Source organism: Carassius carassius, chromosome 47 (genome assembly GCF_963082965.1).
Source record: "Carassius carassius chromosome 47, fCarCar2.1, whole genome shotgun sequence".
Lineage (NCBI taxonomy): Eukaryota > Metazoa > Chordata > Actinopteri > Cypriniformes > Cyprinidae > Carassius > Carassius carassius.
In genome coordinates, this window is record NC_081801.1 from 21,941,889 (window position 1) to 21,968,047 (window position 26,159).

At 36.4% G+C, this 26,159-nt stretch overlaps 1 protein-coding gene across 4 annotated transcripts in view; it reads left to right on the forward strand.

The window, feature by feature from the left end:
- Window positions 1-26,159, forward strand: part of LOC132130902 (transcription factor COE1-A-like) — a 176,424-nt gene that overhangs the window by 141,856 nt on the left and 8,409 nt on the right. For 3 of the 4 annotated variants that reach the window (XM_059542766.1, XM_059542763.1, XM_059542767.1), the window contains exons 10-14: window positions 7,191-7,317; window positions 16,247-16,335; window positions 23,297-23,362; window positions 24,174-24,351; window positions 24,492-24,671. In XM_059542766.1, the coding sequence (XP_059398749.1) occupies window positions 7,191-7,317; window positions 16,247-16,335; window positions 23,297-23,362; window positions 24,174-24,351; window positions 24,492-24,671 (640 nt within the window). The remainder of the gene's footprint in view (window positions 1-7,190; window positions 7,318-16,246; window positions 16,336-23,296; window positions 23,363-24,173; window positions 24,352-24,491; window positions 24,672-26,159) is intronic. The other variant, XM_059542765.1, reaches the window with a different exon arrangement.

Genomic DNA, 26,159 nt, shown 5'->3' on the forward strand with positions numbered 1-26,159 from the left:
TAGCTATCATTTAAAATGTTTAGAATTTGATTGGATTGATCTTAGGTTTGGGACTCAAAAAGTATAATTGTAAAAATGTAAGTACAGAAAAATACATTTAATAAATACATTCATTCCTATACAAAGATTTGTGCATTGTTAAAGCTGTGCGAATTTATGAATGCTCATTTCTGCCACATAACATCATTACAATTACAAAAGGTAGAATTTATGGCCTTATGGTCACAATTTATTTTTAGCTGCCCTTGTTACAGTGTAATTATTGTATTATTATATTATATTTATATATATATATATATATATATATATATATATATATATATATATATATATATATATATATATTCATCACCTCACCATGTTCTTTAATAAGAAGTAATCTTAGGCTTTTTAAGCGAGAGTTAAACAAACTACTTAAACATGTATGCTTAATAAAATTCCTCCATTGTTGTTATTTAAAACTTAAATCTTTATGCAGTTATAAATGTCACCTTTCCTAAAGCTGTCAAAGGCACCCATTGTCCTTTCAGAATGCATAAGCGTTTTGTTAGACCGACATTATGCAGGTGATTAAGTTATTGTGCTTAAGTGATTAAGAAATGTGATACTTTCAATAGCTGCTCAAACGTCTTTGTACAAGAAATTGAGCAGCTTGTGTAACACTGGCTAACTGCTTAACAGTGTTGGGGAGTAACTAGTTACATGTAACGGCGTTACGTAATTTAATTACAAAATTATTGTAACTGTAATTAGTTACAGTTACTAAGAAAAAATGAGTAATTAAATTACAGTTACTTATGAAATTTTTTACGATTACAAAGGGGATTACATTTGAATATTTACACACATCCACATACAGATTTAACTGATTTCTTTCCCAAATTGCACTGACTATTCTGAGACATACAGCCCTAATAATTTCCGGGATGCGGAAATACAGTCTGGTTCGTAGAATCCAGTCATAAAAACGGAATGCCTTACGCGGACGGAATATCCCACATTTTGGATGACTAAATCAAAAGTAGGTCAGTACACTTGAATCAAAACATGACATCGACTAGTGACTGTGAATATAAAGCCCCAAAAATGCAATATATGACTTGCACATTCTGCGTGTCTGTGGAAATCAGGCAAGGACTGGACACCGGGAGAACCGGGACAATTCCCGGTGGCCTGGCAGCCGATTTTGCCCCATTATTTAATATCATTATTGTATAATTGCCTGCCGAATGTACTAAAGCGATCATTTGCGAATCCGCCATTTGATAATTAAATCTCTAATAAGTCATGAATTGTTAGTCATGACTCGCGCGCTCTCCGCGCCTCCGCCAAACGGTTTGGATCAGACTCAATGCGTAATCTATCAATGCGAGATCAGTAATCAATGCGAGAGAGAGAGAGAATAGAGTGCACTGCTGGAGCAGAGAAGCAGAACCTACTGTTCAGGGTTTTAGGTCAGTTTCATCTGTAAAGATGCTTTTTTGTCTTTGTTTTTTATTTATTTAATCAAGCAGCAGCACGTTGCTCATCAGTCATCACTCAAAATACTATATAAAGGATATCATTATTATCAGTTGTAATGTTACAGTAGTAATTTAGCTGAAATTTTTTTTTTTTATAGGTTTAGGGGGAGCTATGACAGACAACAGCACAACCCTTACGAAAATTAACATTTTAACTATAAATCCAGAGAAAATGGTTACTATTGTTTAACTGTGATAACCAAAAATGTAAAATTATTTTACAAATGTATTTATTTAAAAATAAAAACAAATCCATTTGCAAAAAAAAAAAAAAATTACTTTTATATAGGCTAATAAAAGCATGGTAATTTTTTGTAAGGGAAAAACATGACTCGTGTACAGTATTAGGATTTTTCTATAAACATTGTAGTATTGTAGAGTATTTTATTGTAAAGTATAGTTTTGTTCAATCTTGAGTATTAAAGTCATAAGTGTCACGGCTTACGCTGCTGGAAGGAACACGGAGCCGAGGGATAAACGAAACAAGGATTTATTAAATAAAACATAGGCAAGGTAAGTAGTAAATAACAGGTGGCAAGTGGCAAGTGGCAAGTAACAGGTAACAAGTGGACAAGTAGACAAGTTGACAAGTGACTAGTAACGAGTAGACCCGACAAAACAGAACTGAAAGGACAAGGCTTTTATACAAGGGATAATAGGGAAAACACAGGTGGATGGAATGACTAAATTAACAGGGACATGGAACACATGCGGAAATGACTAGACACACCTGGGAACTAATCAAACCACATAGAGACAGAAACTGGGTCACAGGGGCAAAAAACACACAAAATGAGTCCAGGTGTGTGACAGTACTCCCCCCTCCGGGTGGGTGCGTCCTCGCACCGTAGAAACAACAAAGGGAGGCCAGCAGACAGGGACCACAGAGGAAGGAGCCAGGGAGGAGATGACGGAGGGAGGAGCCAGGGAGGAGACAGGAAGGATCTGAAGCAGGAGGCACCCAGCAGGACCCCGGCCACAGCCATAACGGCCCAAGGTGGGGCCGACGGTGGAAGGAGCCATGGAGGAGGAATGGTCACCGACTCCAGGGACTCGACCCACGGCAACGGAGCAAGTGGAGGAGGAGCCCGAGGTGGAGACGGAGAGCCGAAGAGCCAGGGTGACGGGGAGGAGCCGGAGGTCCTAGGCGGAACTGATGGCTCTGGTGACTGACGCGGCGATGTGGATCCGGAAGGCCGCGGTGAGGCCAGAGTGACCGAGGACTGAGGTGTAGCCGAGGGGATGAAGGAGCCTGACGGAGCCGGAGGGACGGAGGGATGAGGCGAAGCCGGAGGAGTGGAGTCCCGAGGCATAGGATGGACGACGCCAGACCAAGGCGGAGCCGGAGGGACGAGCGAGCCAGGCAGAGCATGTGGACTGCCGGGCCACGGCGGAGAGGAAGGAGCTAGGAGCCATGGTGGAGCCGACGGGTCAACGGGCCGAGGCGGAGTCCAGGCCTCAGAGGCTGGAGGCGGAGGTGAGGGAGACGCCGACCAAGGCGTCGCTGGAGGATGGCGGTCCCGCTGAGCTCGCACCACAATGATGGTAGGCTGAGGGCGAGCAGAGGGGCAGCCAGACGACAGCGGAGGAGGAGGCAGGAGTGGGTGGGAGGGTGGGAATTTTGGAGGAGCAGGCATTGGGGTAAGCTCTGGGGCTGGAGCCCTTCCTGGGCTTAACGGAGGATCAGGAGCCCGTCCTGGGCTTAACGGAGGATCAGGAGCCCGTCCTGGGCTTAACGGGGGTTCAGGAGCCCGTCCTGGGCTTAACGGGGGTTCAGGAGCCCGTCCTCGGCTTAACGGGGGATCAGGAGCCCGTCCTGGGCTTAAAGGAGGATCAGGAGCCCGTCCTGGGCTTAAAGGAGGATCAGGAGCCCGTCCTGGGCTTAACGGGGGAACAGGAGCCCGTCCTGGGCTTAACGGGGAATCAGGAGCCCTTCCTGGGCTTAACAGAGGATCAGGAGCCCGTCCTGGGCTTACAGGAGGATCAGGAGCCAGTCCTGGGTTTAACGGGGGAACAGGAGCCCTTCCTGGGCTTAACAGAGGATCAGGAGCCCGTCCTGGGCTTACAGGAGGATCAGGAGCCCGTCCTGGGCTTAACGGAAGATCAGGAGCCCTTCCTGGGCTTAACAGAGGATCAGGAGCCCGTCCTGGGCTTACAGGAGGATCAGGAGCCCGTCCTGGGCTTAACGGAAGATCAGGAGCCCTTCCTGGGCTTAACAGAGGATCTGGCATAGGTGAATTGGAAACCCCCTCATTTTGACCCATTTGGCGCTCCACATTTTGCTCCCTCGTGGTGGGCAGTGTCGCCGGCTCTCGCACCTGGTCTGACGGGTTGCTCTCTGGCTCTCCGTCATCGGTGGGCTCGGGCTTATGCCTCGTACCGTGGGGAGATTGTAGGCTGGGCTCTGGGTCCAGAGTGGACCTGGCGAGATCCTCCATTGGGCCGACCGTGAGAGGTGACCCATTTCTCACCAGATTCCACTCTATGAATGCGGCGAAATCCTCCCGAGGACCATCTTCGGGCGACAATAGCACGTATAGCGCGTGGTCCGGGTAGCTGGTGGCATTAGCTAGGAAGAGAAACCGTCTAGTATGGTCCTCGAGAGAAAGTCCCTCCTGCTCCAGCAGGAGGAGGAGGTATTCGGGGCGATAGAGGGGATCCATAACACACTACGGAAAGAAAAAGACTGTGAAAAACGGAAAACAAAACGGAGGGAAAACACGCAGTTTTTAACCTTTGGGGTCGGGTCTTCTGTCACGGCTTACGCTGCTGGAAGGAACACGGAGCCGAGGGATAAACGAAACAACGATTTATTAAATAAAACATAGGCAAGGTAAGTAGTAAATAACAGGTGGCAAGTGGCAAGTGGCAAGTAACAGGTAACAAGTGGACAAGTAGACAAGTTGACAAGTGACTAGTAACGAGTAGACCCGACAAAACAGAACTGAAAGGACAAGGCTTTTATACAAGGGATAATAGGGAAAACACAGGTGGATGGAATGACTAAATTAACAGGGACATGGAACACATGCGGAAATGACTAGACACACCTGGGAACTAATCAAACCACATAGAGACAGAAACTGGGTCACAGGGGCAAAAAACACACAAAATGAGTCCAGGTGTGTGACAATAAGAGAGATGGATAACAGGGCAAAATAAAGAGACTGAAGAGAAAAATGGAAGTGAAGGTGCAGTTCAGGAGAGAACTTTTAATTATTTTGCATGTCCCCAAATTAAAGATTTAAACCTTTTTTATGACAGGTCCATACAAAAAATAGTTTTGTCCATGAATTTGTTTGTATGAGTTTGAATTTTCCAGTCGGAATTTTTTTTCCAGTCCGCCCCTCCTGTAAATTAATGGCAAAGACATGGTTTCATTTACTACACAGAGGCCTACTGAAGCTCGCAGTGTTTTCAACCTCTGCCGCCTCAATATAGGAGTACACGAGCACATAAACATAATTTCTAGAACTGCTCTGTGTCACTTCATGTGCATTTTACTTATTTTGAGAAAACTATCATCATATACAGAGACAGCAGTTTCAAAAAAACACCAATGTTTCAGGAGTTTATTACACAGAATACGTCACATGCTTATTAGATAACTGTATTTAAGTTGATGTATATGCTTTTATTTATTATTCTTTTATTTTCACAAATTTAGAAAAGTAATCAAAAAGTACTCAAAAGTAATTAGTTACATTACTTTAATAAAGTAATTGAAAAAGTTACACTACTATTACATTTTAAACAGGGTAACTTGTAATCTGTAACCTATTACATTTCCAAAGTAACCTTCCCAACACTGCTGCTTAATAGCGGCGGCTTTAAATGTGCGGACAAGAGCCATGTAGTTCCCTTCAGCTGCAGTGCCAGCAGGGATTTGATTACCACAGATAGCATCTAACAAGGGAGGAAGAGAACAAGAGCAGGGAAGGGTCCAAGGAAGATCTTTTTAATTTCTTCTCCTCCTACCTATTCACTGCTAACTATGAATTTTCCCTCAATAATCTTGTAATTTGCTGCTTATTGATAGCAAGCAAGATCTTTTTTTTGTAGTTATGTTTGGGTATGTGGTAGGCTTCAGGGATGTAGAATATGGTCATGCATAATGAGGCAATAATATGTGTTTTATAAGTACTAATAAACAGTCAGTATATTAGTAATATGCATGCTAATAAGCAAATAGTTAAACCTAAAGTGTTACATAAACTTCCTTTCTCTGGTCATATATACAGAATACTTTTAATTTAATGCTGTGTTTGTATATGTGTAAAGTCCGAAACATGCTCCATATAAGTACAGTATGTGAACACAATCGTTTCTAGTTTTGTTTATTGTTTATTTCTTTCAATGTATTGTTATTTCAGTATTTTCTGTATACTATTATAGTATGTATTAATAATTTGAATTAACGTATTTTTATATTTTTTAGTTTTCATTTAAATTTAAGTTTACATTTTTGTTTAATTTGTAACAGTATTTGCTTTTGTTATTTGTTTATATTTCCATTTAGCTCCAAAGTTTTATTTTTTATTTTTTAAAAAGTTTTATTTTATTATTATGTGTTTTTTTATAGCCACGAAACATTTATATTTGCATACTCCTCATAAGTGAATGATCTGCAACACTCAGACACACCACACATGTATTCACAGTTGATTCCAGAACCGTTTGACATTAGCATATTGCTAAGCTAATGACATGATACTCTAATAAGCATAAACCACATAAATACTGGGTAAAGGAGTATATTTTTTATTTAGATTTAAATATTTTCATGTGCCTTTTAGTTATAGTATCGAGTGAATTACATTTGTAGTCGAGGTTTTTATTTTTTATTTTTGTATTTTTTTTGGCATAGCACACTAGCATTCCATAACTACTTTTTCTGCTACTTTCACTTGTTTATTGTTTTGAAATTGAGTTTATGACTGTGAGAGACAAATGTTCAAAGATGTTTTACACAACAGCTCATATGAACCACAAGCTTATAATCTGTGAGATGCTGAAAGACAGTGGGCTGTTAATTACGTCTCTGAGGAGCTCCACCTGTCCTCTTCCAGCCTTCATCTACGCCATCCCTTCACCACCCACTATAAACAGCCTGATACTGATTAGACAAGATTCATTCACACATGTACAAACACACATGTGGCAGACACACAGTCAGATTGTTTACTGATCAGAACTGGATCAAAGAACATAATCAACCAGGGCAAACGAACAAACAAAACACAACTAGCATCTGCCAACAAATGCTGCCAGGGTTTTTTTTTTCTTCTTTTTTTTTTCTCAGAACTAACTTCACTGCTCTGAGACTTTTTTATTAACTTTGTGTCAATGTGATTTTAAGTGGATTTATTAAGTCAGTTTGTCTGAAGAGTCACAGCTCAGTATAGTCACTAGTCAAGTGTTGGGGACTGTGTTTGTTGACATTGGTTTCCTCTAACTTCAGAGCTATTAGTCAATAACATGGCATTTAATGATTGGCTCAAAACAACCTGGCTGCAGAACTGAGCGCCCTTTGTCAAAGACAGTAGAATTTAATTCTCATACTTCCTGTGCCAGCTGAGGAAACTGCCATTGAGGGAAATGCTTTCTCCAGGTATTAAGACCTCATTGATTCTAATGTCCTCTCTGCATCTTATTTTCTTCTCACAGCTCATCACACCTCATGCCATCAGAGTTCAGACCCCTCCTCGTCACATCCCCGGAGTGGTAGAGGTCACGCTTTCCTATAAGTCCAAACAGTTTTGCAAAGGCACACCAGGAAGATTCATCTACACAGGTAAGCTTTTCATTTTAAAAGAAGAAACTTTTGACTTGTTTCAACATTATCATTACATAAAATAGGTTGGTCAGAAAAAAAAGGTGCGCTTTTACTTGTAAAAGTTTTTTTAGAACAATAAAAAAAAACTTTCCAGTGCTTTGGAATATGGATCTGAGTTATATCTAGGGAAAATAATAGAGAACCAACAGAATATCTTTTTGACCACCCACCAACCACTCCAAACTCAATCCTATGTACAGGGTAATTTAGAATAGGAGAATATGATTGGATAATCATATATATGTATATGATTTTTTTTAATATATAGAATTATTTGCTATATACGAAGAATTGCGGTTTAATTTTCTCACAAACACCCACACAAAAAGTACAGCTTTGTTAGCTTAATTACTGCTGATGGAGAAGTTATATAACAGCTAATGCTCATAAAACCTGTTACAATTAAGGAAGAAAGCAAGCTGCATTTTATAGGCCTCCATACTGAAGCCATTTAAACAGCAAAACAAACTGTGCAGCTTTCACGAAACTGTTAATGTGTAAATACAGTATACAACTAAACACAGTACTTCCTCAGTTAAGTTGATCTTTTGTCACCAGTTGCTTCAGCGTCCATGAAGCACTGTGATTGCGTTTTGAACATACCTCATACCCATTCCGATCAATGCTTACTTCTTCTGTGAGGTTAAAGGTCAGCTAGCTGACTAATTTCAGAGTTTATTTTTTCTGTTGCTTTCTGTTTGTACTTTTTTGTTAAATCCTCACGCGCACCCACACAAACAAGAGGACACACTTGAAAGTGATTCGAAATCAAAGGCGAATTAAAAGAGAAAATAGCTGATCTGGTGCACAGATGGATCTTGTGAGAGGGCGACTGACTCGTTCCAGTGAGAAAGTGAGAAGGAAACAGTATGTGTGTCCACAGAAGTGAAGTGCCACGGTAGACATGAGTTTTAGGTGGCAAGCAGTGACACTCAAAGGAAGACACAGATGGCACATTTATTATTTTATTTCTTTCACCCGCTACTGTAAGTATGAATATCAAACGTTTCTCTCAGATGCCGGGCAGAAATTCTTTGGAAATAAAAGCAAATGTAGTGAAATTCATGCCTTTGAGCATAAATCGTCCAACTTATAGCTGTGCTACAGGTAACCTTTAGCTTTTTCAACTAATCATGTACCTTACTCTTGAAAATGAACACAAGTTGGCACCTTTCGTGGGCATCACCGACGTTAAGCAACTGGCACACAGTGATGGCAGCTGGCATGTGTATTAGAAGTACCCAGCAGACAGCTGGCAATGCTAATCAGCCTCTGTTAGCCGAGGCCGCTAGCAAAAGGCTATTTGCATAGAACACTAGCAAACCCTCAGAACTAATTGAATCAATACAAGCAAAGCCACGGACGCATCCCGCCAGGCTCTGGCCAGGCATTAATCAATGGCTACCTGGAAACTACAACTGAAGTCGGAATCCATAAATGGCTAAATCAGTCAACCAAAACAAGAGCGTAGGTTGAACATGAGGTCTCGCAGATAATAACACAAGAAAGTCTGTGCTTTTGGCCTGTGTTTTACACGAAAAATACAGGCTTTGTTTTAGGTTTTTTGTAGCACAATAAAGTTATAAAACAAAACACAGCTATATGAAGTGCAGCAGAGTTCAAAATAAGGCATGTACGTATATGTAAATGCACCTCCATGAGTGCTGCTTAAACCACTTATGGTATAGTTTATAGCTGGTTTAAATTGGTCTAGCTGTTCTCCCAACCTGATCAGCCGATGTTCTGCTGGTTTAGGTAGTCTCCTAGCTTCTAGCTCCAGTTGTAGCGTGTAAAATACATTTAATTTGAGTTTAAATGATTATATTAGTATAAATTATACAATTATTATTATTTATTTACTTACATGGAATAGTATGTCATTTTAATATCAGATGTAACATTACAATAATTACTGGTTTATCAGAATCGTCTAGAATCTTAATATATCTTTGCATCCTTATAGCTGACTGACCTAAACAGTGGAAACCAACTTGGTGACCAACTAACCACCTTAGTCTGGTTTTTAGCTAGTTTTTCTTCAGTAGGATTGTTTGTTTCTCTGTCTTTCTGTCTCACTCTTATTCTGTGTTTCAGTTGTACTGGACACCATATATAGATCCCTGGGGACAAACTAATACATCTCATATAATTGACAGTGTAGGTTCTCTGTCACTTCTAAAACTGAATGTCAGCGGCGTGTGTTTGTTAGGAGGAAGTGCAAAGTGCCAATCGATAAACCATTGGAGCAACACAAATTCTGTCTATGGAACTGCCTTAACATTCACAAGAATCGCATGGAAACAGATCTGAGACAGAAAGGTCATGCTTTTTCCCTTCAGTTCATCATTCCATTCACTTTCTTTAATTTTATAATTTTAAAATAGGTATTTCTGATATCTGTTCCTTATGTAAAAACAGTGATACCAAACCACTACTCTCCAAAATATGTAAATTTAAATAAAATATTTTAAAATATTATTGTAAATTACAATAATATTTTAAAATATTATTGCAATATATTATAGTTTTAAAATTAGATTTAAATTTAATTTGATGTCAAGTTGATTGTCTGCTTTTTTTTACTTTTAGGGCCCTATCATACACCCGGCACAATGGAGCGCAAGTGTTTTTGATATTTGTTTAAATAGCAAATGCATTTGCATCCATTTGTGCGCCCATGGGTGTGCTGATCTAAAAAAGAGTTGTTTTCAGGTGCATTGTTGATGCATTGCAATTTTGAGGAACTAAAAGTAGACTGCAGCATAGACCAACTCAAACCTGGTCTAAAGTCTGGCGAAATCTTTTTTCTTTGTTATGTAAAAAGTACGTTAGTAAGTGTAAGCGACCATGTAAATAGCGAACCCGCCATGCCGTGAGCACAACTGGCTTTTAAATGGGATGGGAGGTGAGACTCTGATTGGTTTATTGCACATAACACCCAAAAACCCATTACTCATTAAAACAACCCATTTAGACCTTGTGGCCAAACACGCCAATCGTTTTCCCATCATTAAACTAGCAAAAGTGGATTCGGACACACCCTGAGTCTACCTGCGTTGTGCGCTTTAGATCATGCACTTAGATTGTTAAAATAGGCCCCTTAGACAGAATTCTACTAGCATCCTATGAAACTGCACTATGGGAAGTATAGTAGAAAACAGAATGAAACTTTGATTTGTGACTCAATGCATGAGTTCATCATTTTAACCAAATATCGCCTCTTAATAGCAAACGCCTTTTCTGCTAGCATTTTTTCTTGCTAGACAGGCAGTAATTGGTGACGTAAAAAATTCTGTGGGATCTACTACTGCCAACTTAATGCTTTATTGTCGGAAGGGACGAACACCTCCAATTAGTTTATAGGCAATTCCAGGTCACTGCCAGATTGGTCTGCAGCCAGAAATCTCTGCAGCAGTCACAACAGCTAGAATTGTATCCAGTAGCGTTGTAAATGGTAGATGAATCACACACACCAACACACACACACTGTTAACAAGAGCCCATAGACGAGTTTTGGGGCTTTATTATATAACACAGCCTCAGTGAAAATAGGAGCACCATGGAAATATGCAATTAGTCAGCACACCAAGCAGAAAAAAACACAAGAATGGTTTTGTGTTTCTCAAAGTAATGAATAAAACGGCTCTAGTCTAATATACAACACACGGCATGTTATATATTTGTGTATAGTTCTGTCATGTACAGAAACATTTCCTTCATTCTGTAAAAAAAGCGTACTTCAGCAGCACCTCCTCTACACCTGCCTCCAACATCTCTTTTACAGCTAGTTGTTTTGTAACATAAAGATGCAACATAAGAAAGTAAAAAGTGTTGTAGAATATATGAGAGGGGGAAAGACAAGAATAAGATTGTTCTCTATTGATCTTAAACTGGTGTGGCTTGGAAAAAATAACTCATCTATAATAAGGGGGGAAGAATGAAGCAATAATTCAGAGGTATTGAACACTCCGCTGCCGTGTATATTGATCCCATAGAGTTCTTGCCTTCGGCTCTTACCTGAAGAGGGGGGGAATGCATGCGCCCTCTAGGAAGAACGAGGGAAGTAGATGAAGAAGGAGAGGGAGGGGGTGACATTCCCTTGCTCATTACTGCAGTACTACAGCAGGAAAAGGATTGGCGTTTTAGTTAAAGGTGATCCATACAGTCGTGGTGCTGTCAGAGCCACGGACCTGCTTGTTCCAAGAATAGAATTGCTATTATTGATTTGAGTGGATAAACTTTCAGTTTGATTCTGTTTTGTTTGATTCAATTCACATGCATTTGATTTGATTCAAACGGAAAACATTGTTTCATTGAAAGACAACCCATGCGTCATGGTTGCTAGAGCACTGGACCTGCTGGTTCTAGAATAGAATCAATTCTGTTGTAGATTCAATTCATTTTGTTCAGTCTGATACGGTCCGGTACATTTGGGTTTGAATATTAGATATACTTTTGGCAAAGTTCACAGTCTACTCATTATAGAACATTATCAATTATTTTATATCCATTCGATTTTTTATTAAATTTTTTGATTCATTTATTTAAATTTACTTTGTTTTAAAGGTTTTTGGTGAAAGATGATCCATACAGTCATAGTGCCAACAGACCACTGGACCTCCTGGTTCTTTTATATTTTTTCTTTTATAGAATTTACATTTATTTTGTAGATTTTATTCCATCAGTTTGATGTAATGCAGTTTTTTCTATTTAATGAAAAAAAAATATTTGATTCAAAAACAGATTCTAGAATAGAATCGATTCGCTTTAATGTTATGAATCAATGACGTTGATTTGATTCAAACACTGGTTCTAAAATAAAATTGATTCTGTTATATATTTGATTCTTTAATTACATTTACTTTGGAGAAATAATTTTATTTAAAGACTCAATTTTATTTGAACGTTTAAAAAATGTCATAAAATGGATCTAAACATGGGAAGTAAGGCTACGACTCAATGGACAAACAAGCAATTCTCATATTCATTCACAAATCAAAATTAAGGTCTATTGAATTAATTAATCTATTGGATTTTGTGTGGAATGAGGCTTGATTGTAGAGTGAAAGTATATGCAATAGGCAATTATGTACCAAACTACTACCCATCATTCCACTTTACTATGCTTGAATTAAATGAGGACTTACTTCATGCATCCCTGTCTCCTCTTTCCTCCCCATCCCTCTACTCACAACATTCTCTCCTCCGGGTCATTATAGTGAAATATGATGATGCCTGGATCTGCCTTCATGAAATTTCAATAAGAATTGATCTCTGTGATTGCAAGAGATTCTTTACAGAGAGCAAGGGATTGAAATAAGTGATACGCACAGGGTGGGCGCTCATTCATTTATTGTCAATGATATTCTAGTCATATTAGTATGACAGTATCAGCCAATCGTTTTGTGCTGACAGCTCACAGATGTTGTGGCAGTGGCACTATTCATTGATCCTGCTTTCTCCGTGTGGGCTCAAGATATCCTATGTATGGATTTCTGTAACCAAAGCAGTTACCAAATTTATTACAAATCCGCTAAATTGGGATAAATTGGACTGAGTAGACCAGAGATGGGTTTCCACGTCCTTGAGCTAGTATCATGTCAATATATGATATAGATGTATTGGATTTTTTGCCATCACCAAGCACGTCATTCCACAGTTCGTACTGATATTCTTTTAACAACTCCCTTTTGATCATTTTGGGATGCTAAATTATCTGGTAGCACAGTTAGATAATTCTCTCGCTTAGGCTATTTCTGGCTATTTAACTGCTAAAGCTACCAAGGGAGAACTATAAACCAACATCCCTGTGCGAATTGATGCCATGTGGTATTAATACGAGGAAAACAATAAAACAGTTTGAAGAAGTGGAGTTAGGCCAAGCTTTAAATACTTACCGTGTGGTTAGCGCTTGTTTCGCATGTAGTGAATACAGAACTCGGCTACAGTGAAAAGTTAGGCAAACAACAAGCCCACTTCCCCATTTTGGGAAGAGAACTTTTGATATAGTAGAGATATTTAAATAGTTGAAGGGATTTATTCTCCTTCTGAGAACTTCATTCTCTCGAGTTTGTCCCTAGTTAGATCCTTAAAGGATTATTTCCTCTATAGAAATTGACTTTAGATGTCTCAATGCCTTTGATATCTCTGTGTTCTTTTAAGTGAGTGTTAGAGGATGTGGTGACCAAATCAAAAAGTATATCAAATTGAAAACTCATATTCTCTGGAGGGACACAATGACCCGCAGCCTGTTGAAATTGGACAAAAGGTTCTTTCATAAGAAACAGCTTCTTCAAAAACACAGTTTGGTTTAGCAAGGTTATTTAAAAAAAAAAAATGTATTTAGTGACACAGTTTTTATTTATTACATGCATCACTACATACTCATTATCTTTCTTTCTTTCTTTCTTTCTTTCTTTCTTGTTTTGTTTGGCAGGAACACAGTTGCAAAAATTATTAACACACAGTTAAAAAAATCTGGATTTTAATTTATTAATGTTGAATTAGATGAATAATTTGTGTTGCTATTGAACAATCATTGTTATTAGTATTTTTATTTATTACATGCATCATTTGATTAATAATGTATTTCAATTTTCTATTTAACAAATTTATATTATATTATATTATATTATATTATATTATATTATATTATATTATATTATATTATATTATATTATATTATATTATATTTTATTATATTTATTATATTATATTATATTATATTATATTATATTATATTATATTATATTATATTAAACCACAAATACAATGCATGACATTTCTAACTCTTTTGGTGTAGTGGCCCACAAAAAGCATTGGAATGCACAACTTAAAAATGTAAAATCACACTTATTAATGTATGAATGTCATTGGATTAGATGCAAAAATATGTTTGGAGGCTAATTTCATTGAGCATGACACCAAGATAAATTATGGTCAATTCATTAAGAAAATTCCTAGTGAAAAACAAATCCTAATGGTTTACCTTCCCCCACACATCTTGAGAACCCCTTTGTCTCCGCACCTCTCTCTCTCTCTCTCTCTCTGTTAACCTCCTGGTATCTTAGTAAGTGAATGTTTTCCCTAGCCTGGGTGAGAGGATTGGCTACAATATAGAAATCAATGGCAATAAGAAAGGAGTGAAGTACTCCTGAGACATACAAGCATGTGAATGTGTTTGTGAGTGCAGTGACACATCCATCTCACATATCACTTTATTAACAGATGCCCCCCACACAGGAATGCATGCACAAGTCAGTTTTCTTTCTCCTTCATCCAGACAGGTTTTAAAATTAATTAGATGTTATCAACCAACATTTCCGACGAACTGTATAATGAAAGGTCATTTATTATAGTAAACCTATATTTTCTTAATTGCCATGCACTAACTTCAATATAACTTAAACAGTATTTACAGTATTTTAACCATCTGCTCCAACTGACAGGAAAGTACCCTCGTATGTTTCATGCCCCAGCAGCCCCTCACACTCAAACTGTCCAAACCACTCTCTCTTTCTCTCTTCCTCTTTTCTCATTTTCTTCTCACGCGTCCATCCTTCAACAGCCTTGGGACCAGACACTCAGATGACATGTCATTTATGAACGTTTTGCAATACATGTTCATATTTTGGGCTTAATCTTATGCCATTTTTGGAACACTGAACCACATACTAACCAAAACACAGATTGACAGCAAACAACTTGGCACCAGTAAAACACAGGCTGTTATGAAAATAAGATTCATAAATGTTTGTTTATTTATTAAATTGTATTAAAGTATTTAAGAAATTAATGTAATATAATACGTTAGTTAATATGTGGTAAAATACTTTAATTAATATAATGATTTATTATTTATTTATTTTTTATAATTAATATATTTTAATTTTTATTAATTAAATGAATTGTTTATTAAATAATCTCCAATTAAGCATATTAAAATGCATATTATGCTTATTACAAAATGCATATAATGCATATTACAAAATGCATATAATGCATATTACAAAATGTGTTTATAATATAATATAATATAATATAATATAATATAATATAATATAATATAATATAATATAATACAATATAATATAATATAATATAATATAATATAATATAATATAATATAATATAATATAATATAATATAATATAATATTTTGCTATATTATATTATATTATATTATATCGGTAAATAATGTACATTTAAATATGAACATGTTTTTGTTATTATAACGTGTTACCTGCATGGTCTTTTAGTTTTTTTCTTCTTCTTGTTTTCCTTTTTTTTATGTAGATTGTCTGAGCTGGTAAGAACAGAACTGACTTAAATGCTAATGCCATTAGGAGGTTTTGTTTGATCCCCTACTTTTAAGCAGGCTCTCAAAACTATGGCACTTTACAAAGTGCCATCATGAACAAATCTTCTACATCCATTTTCTGTCCATTACAGGAGTAAGTGGTGTTAATATCTCTCCTGTCCTCCATCTCATCCCTCGCTCAGTGTGAATGACAGGCTTTCGTGTTTTTGACAGCATAAAGACTTTATGCAAAGTAATTGCACAGTAAAACATAAAACATAACCGTCCTACGATTACATGCTATATGCACTTGCTGCACTTAACATGGATATAGGAATGCGAATAATTCAAAATGACTTCCATTAGAACGGTTGTATATATTAATATTGCACTCTCTGCAGTTATTACTCTAGGTTGGAGTGAATTTTGTGTTAAACAAATAGACAATTTACAACAAATAAATGTCCATGTTCAATTCTGTTCCAAAAATATGCAAAGCCTTTTGTTTCTTTGCAACATATATATAAAAAAAAACTCTAAAAATGATGGATTTGATGGTGGATTTGTCTCTTTTGTTTGTGTCCACAGCTCTGAATGAACCCACTATAGACTATGGCTTTCAGCGGTTACAGAAGGTGATACCTCGGCATCCAGGAGACCCTGAACGCTTACCAAAGGTACAAAGCTGAATATCCAAACAATAGGGTCAAAAAGAGTTAAAGAAGCATCAATGGAAATGTACTGTTGAAAGGAAATGTTAAATTGTTTTATTTTATTTTTAATGTAAGGTTATACATTTATTTTATATATAATGGTTTTATATAGTTTATGTTAATCTCTGTTATATTGAAGTACATGGATTAATGTTTAGAGGCTTAATTGCATGACTCCACTGAACTAACAGGTTTATCAAGAATCTGTGTTATGTGGGCTGAATCATGAATCATTATACAGCTGTATGCATTTCATCTGACATTCCTCTATCACTATTAAGTGCTTCCAGATCCTCTTTCTTTGATTTAGAAAGAGTGTTACAGCACTAGCTATATTATCAGGATAATGAGTCTCTCTTGTGAAGGACTTGGATGACGGGCCTCTATTATATCATCATTGTCTTAGTGATGAAACTCATATGGTAACAATTCTGCTTGGATGAACATTAGAGTCTGTTGCAAAAGGACAGAAAGAGTTGCATCATGAAAAAAAAACTGTCTTGCTGTGTTACCTCTACATGTATGCAGATGTTTGCATGTGTTATGTTTTTAGTAAATGGATCCTCTGAGTGAAGAGGTACTCTATATACATACTTTTTATTTCAGGTTGGGGAAATTTGGTCTTAATGAAACCATGTTGTTTATTTGTGGAAATACTCCAAATAAGCTAGCGTCACAGTGAGAAGAGTTATTTGGTTTGCATTTGTTGTGCTGGAGCTCTAGGAATATGAGATAAAACATTCTTTGTTCAATCAATGTGATTCACAGTTCAAATCTCAGTTATACCAGGACTAGGTCAGGTGTCAGAAAACATTGGCTTAGATTTCAACAAGTACAGCGGGTTCCTGGATCAACTTTCTTGTTGGTTCTGGAACAACATTCTCATTGACAGTTTTTTATTTTTTTATTTCTTAGGATTTAGGAACTAAAGCAACATTTTGGTATTTTGATTTAAGTCTTATACTAATAATATAATATAATATAATATAATATAATATAATATAATATAATATAATATAATATAATATAATATAATATAATATAATATAATATAATATAATATAATATAATATAATATAATCTTAAATACCCTTTCAGTAAATGTTGCTATTAATTTATTAATTATTATATTATATTATATTATATTATATTATATTATATTATATTATATTATATTATATTATATTATATTATATTATATTATATTATATTATATTATATTATATTATATTATATTATATTATATTATATTATATATTGAGCTATAGGTTTGTGTTATATTATGTAAGAGATAATATTGGGGAAATTATATGTTGATGACAATCAACCTGTCAAAATCTTTCTCTAGACAACCACCTTTCTCTAGCCTTAAGATCTGATCTGTTTGATGGGAATATTGTTCTAGAACCAGCAATGATGCTGTTTTAGGAAGATACATTGCAAAATCATGGAAACTTTAAAAGTTCCCTTTCAACATGTATCTTTTTTTTTGGAATGTTGAGGATATTTTGCTTGTTCAAGTTATTCTGTTATTCTCATTTCACAAGTGTGTATGTTTGGTCATGTACTTTGAGCTTATTATATATACATTTGTGTGTGTGTGTGTGTGAGTTTAAGAGGGCGAGCACCCCAAGGTGATCCATCATGGTGAAGTCAGCTGTCCAGGGGTGCCTCCCGGCAGGTCAGCGATCGAAGTCTCCACTGGCCGGACTTTATTATTGCTCCACCACCAGTAATTGAGTCACAGCAGTGGATGTATGTATGTGTGTGTGTGTGTGTGTGTGTGTGTGTGTGTGTTTGAAAGGAGGAAGAGAAATTATTCCAGCACACTGGCACCTCTGACATTCAGAACAGTGTTGAGCTCAATGAAGAGGTCCGACATATGGAGGAACAGAGAATCATACATAATCTCTTGCTCTCTCTCCATCTCTTGGCCGCTGTCCCATTGGCAGCAGCGGCACCACACACACACACACGCACTGTTCCTCTCCGCCCCATCGATTTTCTCGTCCTTATTGAGGTAATAACAGTTTGTTGATGGGGCTCTCTTTTCAACTGCTCAACTCAGTCATACCAGCCGAACACAGGGACGCGAAACACACACACACACACACACACACAAACACACACACACACACACACACACACACACACACATACCCACAGATCTAAATGAAGACAAACCATAGACTTCTATTGTTCTTATATAAAGCTGATTATATACTATAGGCTAATTACAGACAAACTGTAGACAAAGGCTAAATATTTTAAAAGTAAAGATATTTTTGCTTAGAAAGCTACAGTATGTGTTCACAATACATTGAACCTACTGTAAGCAGATAAAATGTAGTGTTAAAATGTATGTAGGATATTTATGTTATGATATTTATAAGTATTTCAAGGTTAATTGACACAGCACTTGGAACACAAAGCACCAGATTAAGCAAACACTTGCAGTAAAATACTTGCAATATGTCTACTTTGTATGTTTATATTATTTTTGACATATTCATCAGTCAATAGAGAGACAGTTCAGACATTTGTTTTTCACTCCAGTTAAGTTTTCAGTGTTTTTCTGATCCAAAGCTCTCAGTTTAGATTTCTTTATAGGCTGTATTGCTGTAATGTCCCAGTTCAAAGCCAGGAGCAGACAGACATGAGAAGCTCAGAAGGACAGACGGTGTAGTAGCCCGTATGAAAGGATTAGAGAGGACAACAGAAGTGTGAATGCTCTACTGGACATTCACATTGACAATGAGATCTGACCAACATAACCTGCCCATTTAGCTTTTATTGATCTGTTTTAAAATGTTGTTTTCTTAACGAAGTTGCTCCAATGTTGCATGACTTTATAGCTCCTGTGGACACACACACACACAGCACACACACAAAAACGATGTTGAAGCATTTCAAATTAATCATAAAAACTCCATAAAGTACAAACAAAAAGTTTACATATGTGTTTTTGAGTTTAGAATCAGGTACATCAGGCACATATTTTATAGTTAATATTGTATGATATAGGAGAATATGGAGCTCATACTCGAGAAGGAAAAAACTGTTATTTCTGGTTCTTCAATCTAAATGGTTGAGAGCCTTTTCCAACGGTGCAATATTCTAGTGATATCGGAACTCCAACCATTTCACCGTTTGAAGTCCGCTAGCAGTATTTCTCATAGTGAGTGTCATGGCAGATGCCCAAATACTGTTTTTTTTTGGTCACGGAATGTAGTTTTAAGAGTTTTTTAGGCGAGAATGTACTTGTTTAGACTTCAAATGAGTGGTTTGTAAATAAAGATAGCATTTATTTGAACATTTTCTTCAACGTTTTTGGAGATTTGAGCTCCAGGGCATCCAGCGCTCATGAACCCTCTGAGAGCAGCCTTACGTCAGCCAGTTCTTCTAGAATTTGTTGTTAAACATAAGACAGAATTAATTCTGGGTAAGTCTAATGGGCCATCTTTGGTCGCATTATTCTATTATTTTTTCAAGAGAAAACAGTTTTGGCTGAAGGCAAAATCTCATAACATTAAATTTTATATAACTAATTCTGTATATTCAGAGCACTGCCTTTGTACTTTTGACTAAATTGCCAAGCAACTTTTATGATGGCTGTTAGTATTGTTTATTAAATATTATTATTCAATAAATAACATTTTATATAAATATAAAGTTAGGATTGTAAAAAAGAAGTTAATGATAAAGATACGACAAAGATACCGCTTTCTTCAGCAAACATTCTCGTAGCCGTGCTTTATGGCTGTTTATGAGCATGCTGTGATTACCCACTGCCAAATCACAGCCGTGCTGATATACAGCCATATATGTAATATTGCTAAAAGAATTGATGCAGATGCTGTATTTGCAGATTTGTATAGCCAAAAAGTGTCATTCTGATAGCTTGTAATATGAGATCTTTATAGCTACTTAACATAATGCATATAAATGTCAGTTGTTGTCACTATGTGTCTCCCAATAATAGTTTTAGTAAGGTGATATTTAAATGCTTTCAACATATATAATACAATGCAATGATGATCTAGAGGACTTTGAAATGTGTGTGTCACATATGATAGGTAGTAGGCTTTATATATATATATTTATACACATATATATATATATATATTTTTTTTTATTTATTTATTTATTTATATATATAAAAAAAGGTTTTAGGACATTCTTTTCCAGGAAACCAAATTACCTGATATCATCAGCTTTTGATTATGTAATTTTGCATTAGAGCTGATCTAAAAAAAATGTTTAGAACAGTAAATCACTTTTTTATTTTAACTGATGATTCAAACATGATATGCCACTTCCTGTAATGTGTGGCACAGTCATGTAATGGTGGGACAATTTTTTTTGAAGGTGTTTCTTGAGCTATTGTTGACCAATTAGGATGATTATGGAATGTCTTTAATTTACAGTTATGTTTGATTATGAGTTTTGTCATGATTTCCTTGTTTTTGTTCATACTTCTTGGGATGTCTTTAAACAACTAGAGTGTTAAGTGGTTATAACAATTTCCCAACCAAACTGATCCCTTTGTCTTTAATTGGTGAGTCTTAGTACCTGGTCATAGAAGAGTCCGGAAAAACATATTACATTTGTAATGTATAGATCTCAGTGTTTCTGCTACAGTATTCATCATCGACCTCTGCTCCTCATCTTTTCTGCTAAATTTGATTGATGTTTTGGCTGAACTCGCACATACTGGGAATTCACTGCCTCCAGGCTGCCCTACGTTCATTCAGGGCCTTTCACTCACCAGTATCCCTTTCGTGCTCCCCCACACTGGGCTACAGAGGGACTCTACTCCGCCTCCTCACTCTCGCTGCAGGATCTATCGCTCTAACAGCTCCCTGTGACGATAATGAGAGGTTAACACAGTGCCAGCACAGCCATAATTGAGTGAATTTAGCACCTTGGACAGCGCATTAAAACTCCTCATTGCTTTACTGACCCCCCGTCAAGTTTTGTTTGTGTCCGTCCCTGTGTGTGCGTGTGGTGCAACACACCCCAGGGCTGACTGGGAGGCAATATGTTCCAACAAAGCGCTCACACACACATGCTAAGGGGTAAGATCCTGGTGAAGGTTGCATTCAGAGGGGGGAGCAATTTTCTGCTTGTCACTCGGTTAGCTGGAGCAGCACCCTTCTACATTAAATTCTCCCAAAGACCTCCCACACACCAACATACAAGACAGAGAAATATAAGTAAAACACTTGAGGTTCTGCAATTCAAACACCTAACAAAAATACATTAAGCTTAATTGCATGTAAAATTAAAGGGCCTTATTACTTTGTATGCATGAGCAGAACTAATTTCTCTGTAAATTGTTTGTAAAACCATTAATTTGTGTGATAATTTATGTTTATATACATTATATTTATATAAATTAAACAATTAACATAAGACTGAATCTACATAAAATTTAGATTTAAGACAGAATAAGAATTTTTTTTAATGGATTTGTTTTCTGTGTTTTCCTTTTTTATTTATATTTGTAATAATTTATGTATTTTTTACTGAAATATTACATTCACAGGAAAAGAACAGTTTATGATTAAATGCTTTTATAAACACTATACATTTACAGTATATGAATTCAACAACTTAAGTATTAATTGTTTTAACACATTACATATTAATGTGAACAATTAATATTCATTTAAAGGCAACAAAAATAGTCCTATATTGCATTTATATCAATGCAATAATTTACACAAAAATTGTTTTATAACTGATTTACAATTACAACAATGCAACAATTCACAGAAGAATGGTTTTACAAACATTTTACATTTGTGTCAAAGTACCAATCAATGTAAGAATGGTTTTATGCACTTTTTGCATTTATATCAATGCTACATTAATGGAATAATTCACATCTATATCAATGTGACAATTTATGCAAGAAATGTTTTATGATTGCATTTATAACATGCAATAATTTGTGTAAGAATGGTTTAAAAAAAGTTTACATTACAAGTTTACACAAAAATGTATTAGTAGAGTTTGGGTTTTTGCTTGGGTTGACCCAGTGTGTTTATTTAATCATGTGTATATATTTTAATAGCATTTGGATTTAAAATTTCCACATGTGAAACATTGGTAATGAAAAAGAAAAAAGAAAAAGAAAGTGAAATTCATGGGGTTTTTCAATAAGGGTATTTTGATTTATTGCCTTTGATTTATGAAAGAAGTCGAAAGACAAACCTACATGATATGATCCATGTTGCATAATTAATCCATTGTTTGTGAACATTTGTACTTTTACTGGCCAAGATAATCATGCCGTTTGGTGCACTTATCCCATGCTTGCACATCCCATGCTAGTTTGATAATGTGGAGATATTGCACAAGCCACATAATCACATTATTAAGGGAACACAAAAGTCGCTAATGTTTCCAGCCATTGCACTTAAACAATCATGACACCCGTTGTCCGTCTTCCCCATCATGTGACTGTGCAGAAAAGCATATGTTAAAGTAATTACTTCTCATTACCGGGAACACATTGATTCCATCTCTGATATACCGTCGTCGCAAGAGCTCTTACGAGAGCCAGCTCTCTGCTGAGTTATTGCCCAGTACTGTGAAACCGAGTGACCTTCACTGCAAACATAGATTGCATTGTCCTTCCTCGATGCAAAGCAGATGTTTGCTGAAATACTGCACTTTTTCATCCTGACAGACACAGAACAATTGAGCAAACATTAGCTCCATGTGTTCCACTTGGCTGTGATCACTGATGTTATTCAATGGAAATTCAACCCTTTTTCATCTGTGAAAGAGAACATCACATTACAAGTGACAATCTTATGGATAAATAAATTGATAAAGAATGAACTGAGGATAAAACTAGTTCTCAATCTGTTTTATCATTAATATTTCTGTTGTTTGTGTTTTAATTTGCATACAGGAAGTGATTTTAAAAAGAGCAGCAGATCTGGTGGAAGCCCTTTATGGAATGCCTCATAATAACCAGGTGAGGAAGAAACTCTGATTATCACTGATACACCACAGTCGCATAATTTCCTTTCACCATCAGTGGGCTGTTAACACATTTTAAAAATGTGTTTCGGTCTGTATTTTTGTCCCTGCAAACTTAACCTGCAAATTAAAACATAGAATTATGTTTTTTGTTTGTTTGTTTTTTTGTGGTGGAATTTCCAACACTTCAAATAATGTATTGGGTTTAATTACATTCTTTGATGGAAATAACAATGGCGAAAATGCCATTTCAAATATTTCTAAATGGAATGAGCGATTACTTTGTTTTGCTAAGCCTACTTTCATAAATTCATTCATTACCACAATGGTCATTTGGGTTACAATATGTACATTTATTTAATGAAATAAATATCAAAACATTTCACTTCTATTTGGATTTTAACTGTTTTTATTTATTTATTATTATCATTTTTAATGATGCATTAGTGAAAGTATTGTCCTACACAATAAAATAAATAACGAAGCCTTTATTATGATGCCCCCCCCCCTCCCGCCCCATTTAGAAATTTAGTAGACTCTAAGTAATTTTGCAATTACAGCTCTCATTAGAGTATTGAATTAGACTGTTAGATAGCGGTTTGGGTTATTAAAATATGTTTCCATGTATTTTCAAAGTTACTTATATTGAGTAGAATATGGGAACATTAAAAAAGAATGTTACCTGTTGAGGGAACATTAAAAAAGAATGTTACCAAAATCAGTCCAAGGACACAAAAAATTAAACACCACCCATTTATTCTATGAAAGTGTTCAATTGTGAGAGATGATGAATCATTTTTCCCTAGGAAATCATTCTTAAGCGAGCAGCGGACATTGCTGAAGCCCTTTACAATGTGCCACGAAACCACAACCAGCTGACCGGCCTCACCAACAGCTCTGTCCATGCGAGCATGATGGGGGTGAACTCCTTCACTGGACAGCTCGCCATTAACATCTCAGAATCCTCTCAGGGTGGAAACCAGGGTGAGATATTTCCGTACTCTTGATCAAATGTGTGCTAAAGAAAATGTGATGTGTAGGATGAAGTTCATCAGAGCTAAATACTACTACACTACTTTGATGTAAGGGTGAGTCGACTAAGTTGTCTCCATGTCTGGCTGCAGGTTTCAGTCGTAATACGAGTAGCGTATCACCACACGGTTATGTGCCCAGTTCCACCCCTCAGCAGAGCAGTTACAGTACAGTATCCACCAGCATGAATGGCTACGGCAACAGCAGCATGACCAACCTGACCGGCTCCCCGAGCTTCCTGAACGGCTCTGCTGCCAACTCACCCTACGCAAGTGAGTACTGAGATGTGATTTTCTTTAAATTCTTCCTTACTTTCATAAAACAAAAAAGGAGACATTTAGCAGAATGTCCATGCTGCTTTTTTCCCCCCACAAAATAAAACAAATAAATAAAAACAAAATTTTTTGGAGTACGCTTTACAAGAAAATCCTATTTTAATCTCTACTTCAAAATTTCCCCTTTAATTTAATGTGGTAGCTGCCCTTTCTTTGTAACTATTTTTGAAATTTACTCATAGCCATATGATTGCTTTATGTCAGGAACAGATTAACATTTTTAATTTGAATAAAATCTTCCCTACGCTGTAGCTTTTAAATCTGACTTCCACTTTAAGACATGAGAAAATGTAATGACAAAGCATCAGACCTACTGTGACATGTATTCATGCACTATGTTTAAATAGATGCAAGTTTAAATACAATGAAAAGGCATTTAAAATACAGTATTTTGGGACTGTTGTTTATCGGCTGAATTTTTTTTTTATTCACATGCTTCAACAAACCCTAGTTTCCAAACAAACTTCTGTCTTTAATGTACAATCATTGCAGGAAGTCTGACAGTATGGGCCTTTAGGTCTGATAGAAATCCCAACTGAGAATTTCCACAATGATCTGCAATCTATATTCAACAGCTCTTTAAAAGTTCTCCCTTCCTCAGCTACCGATGCTCTCCCTCTTCTGTTCGCCTGACAGTGCCACCTCACTCCAGCTGTTATTATTTGAGCTAATTCTTAATTTTCCACTATTTCTAATTAACCAGGCATGAGAAAGTGAGAAAGCCAGAAACAAAAGAATTGGGAATATTCTGAGAGTGATGTGTTTGTTTGGATAATTATGACTTGAGCAGTGAGGGTGTGTATTCGGGGGTGCAATCTGACACTTAATCCTCAAAAAGGCAAGACAAGCGGCACGCAAAACTTTGACACAAACACCCCACACAAAGGAAAAGAAAGCGATCAGGAATTCGGCAGTGTAACCCTGCCCACTTTATCCTCTGATGACTCTAGTCCACTTTACAAAAACAGAGTTTTATTGTCTCTATCAAATTTAGATTCTATTTTGGCCTTTGAATTAAAGACTGTTAATTAAATCAGTAAAGCAATTGAAGGAGCAACACTTCAATTGCACTAACATCTTGCAATGTTTCTGTCCCATAGACCCCTGTTAAACCTCCAGTATTCATCAATTGATTAGTAAAGACTTAATAAATGGGCTGTGCCTTTGTTAAGGTTTTAGATGAATTAATTTAACAACTTGAATTTTTTGAAATGATCAAAAATTAAAACCGATATTTTTAGCATGTCACAGGACTTAATGGCTTATTTGTAGTTGTCCCCTGCTTTTGATTGAGATAAAACAACTTTTTTAGCATTAAAATTTATATATTCTTTTGTGATTTAGATTAAATTGCTAACTAATCATTTCCCCCCAAAACGTTTTCCCACAAAAGACTTTTTATTTCCTACTTTATTTCTTCCTTCC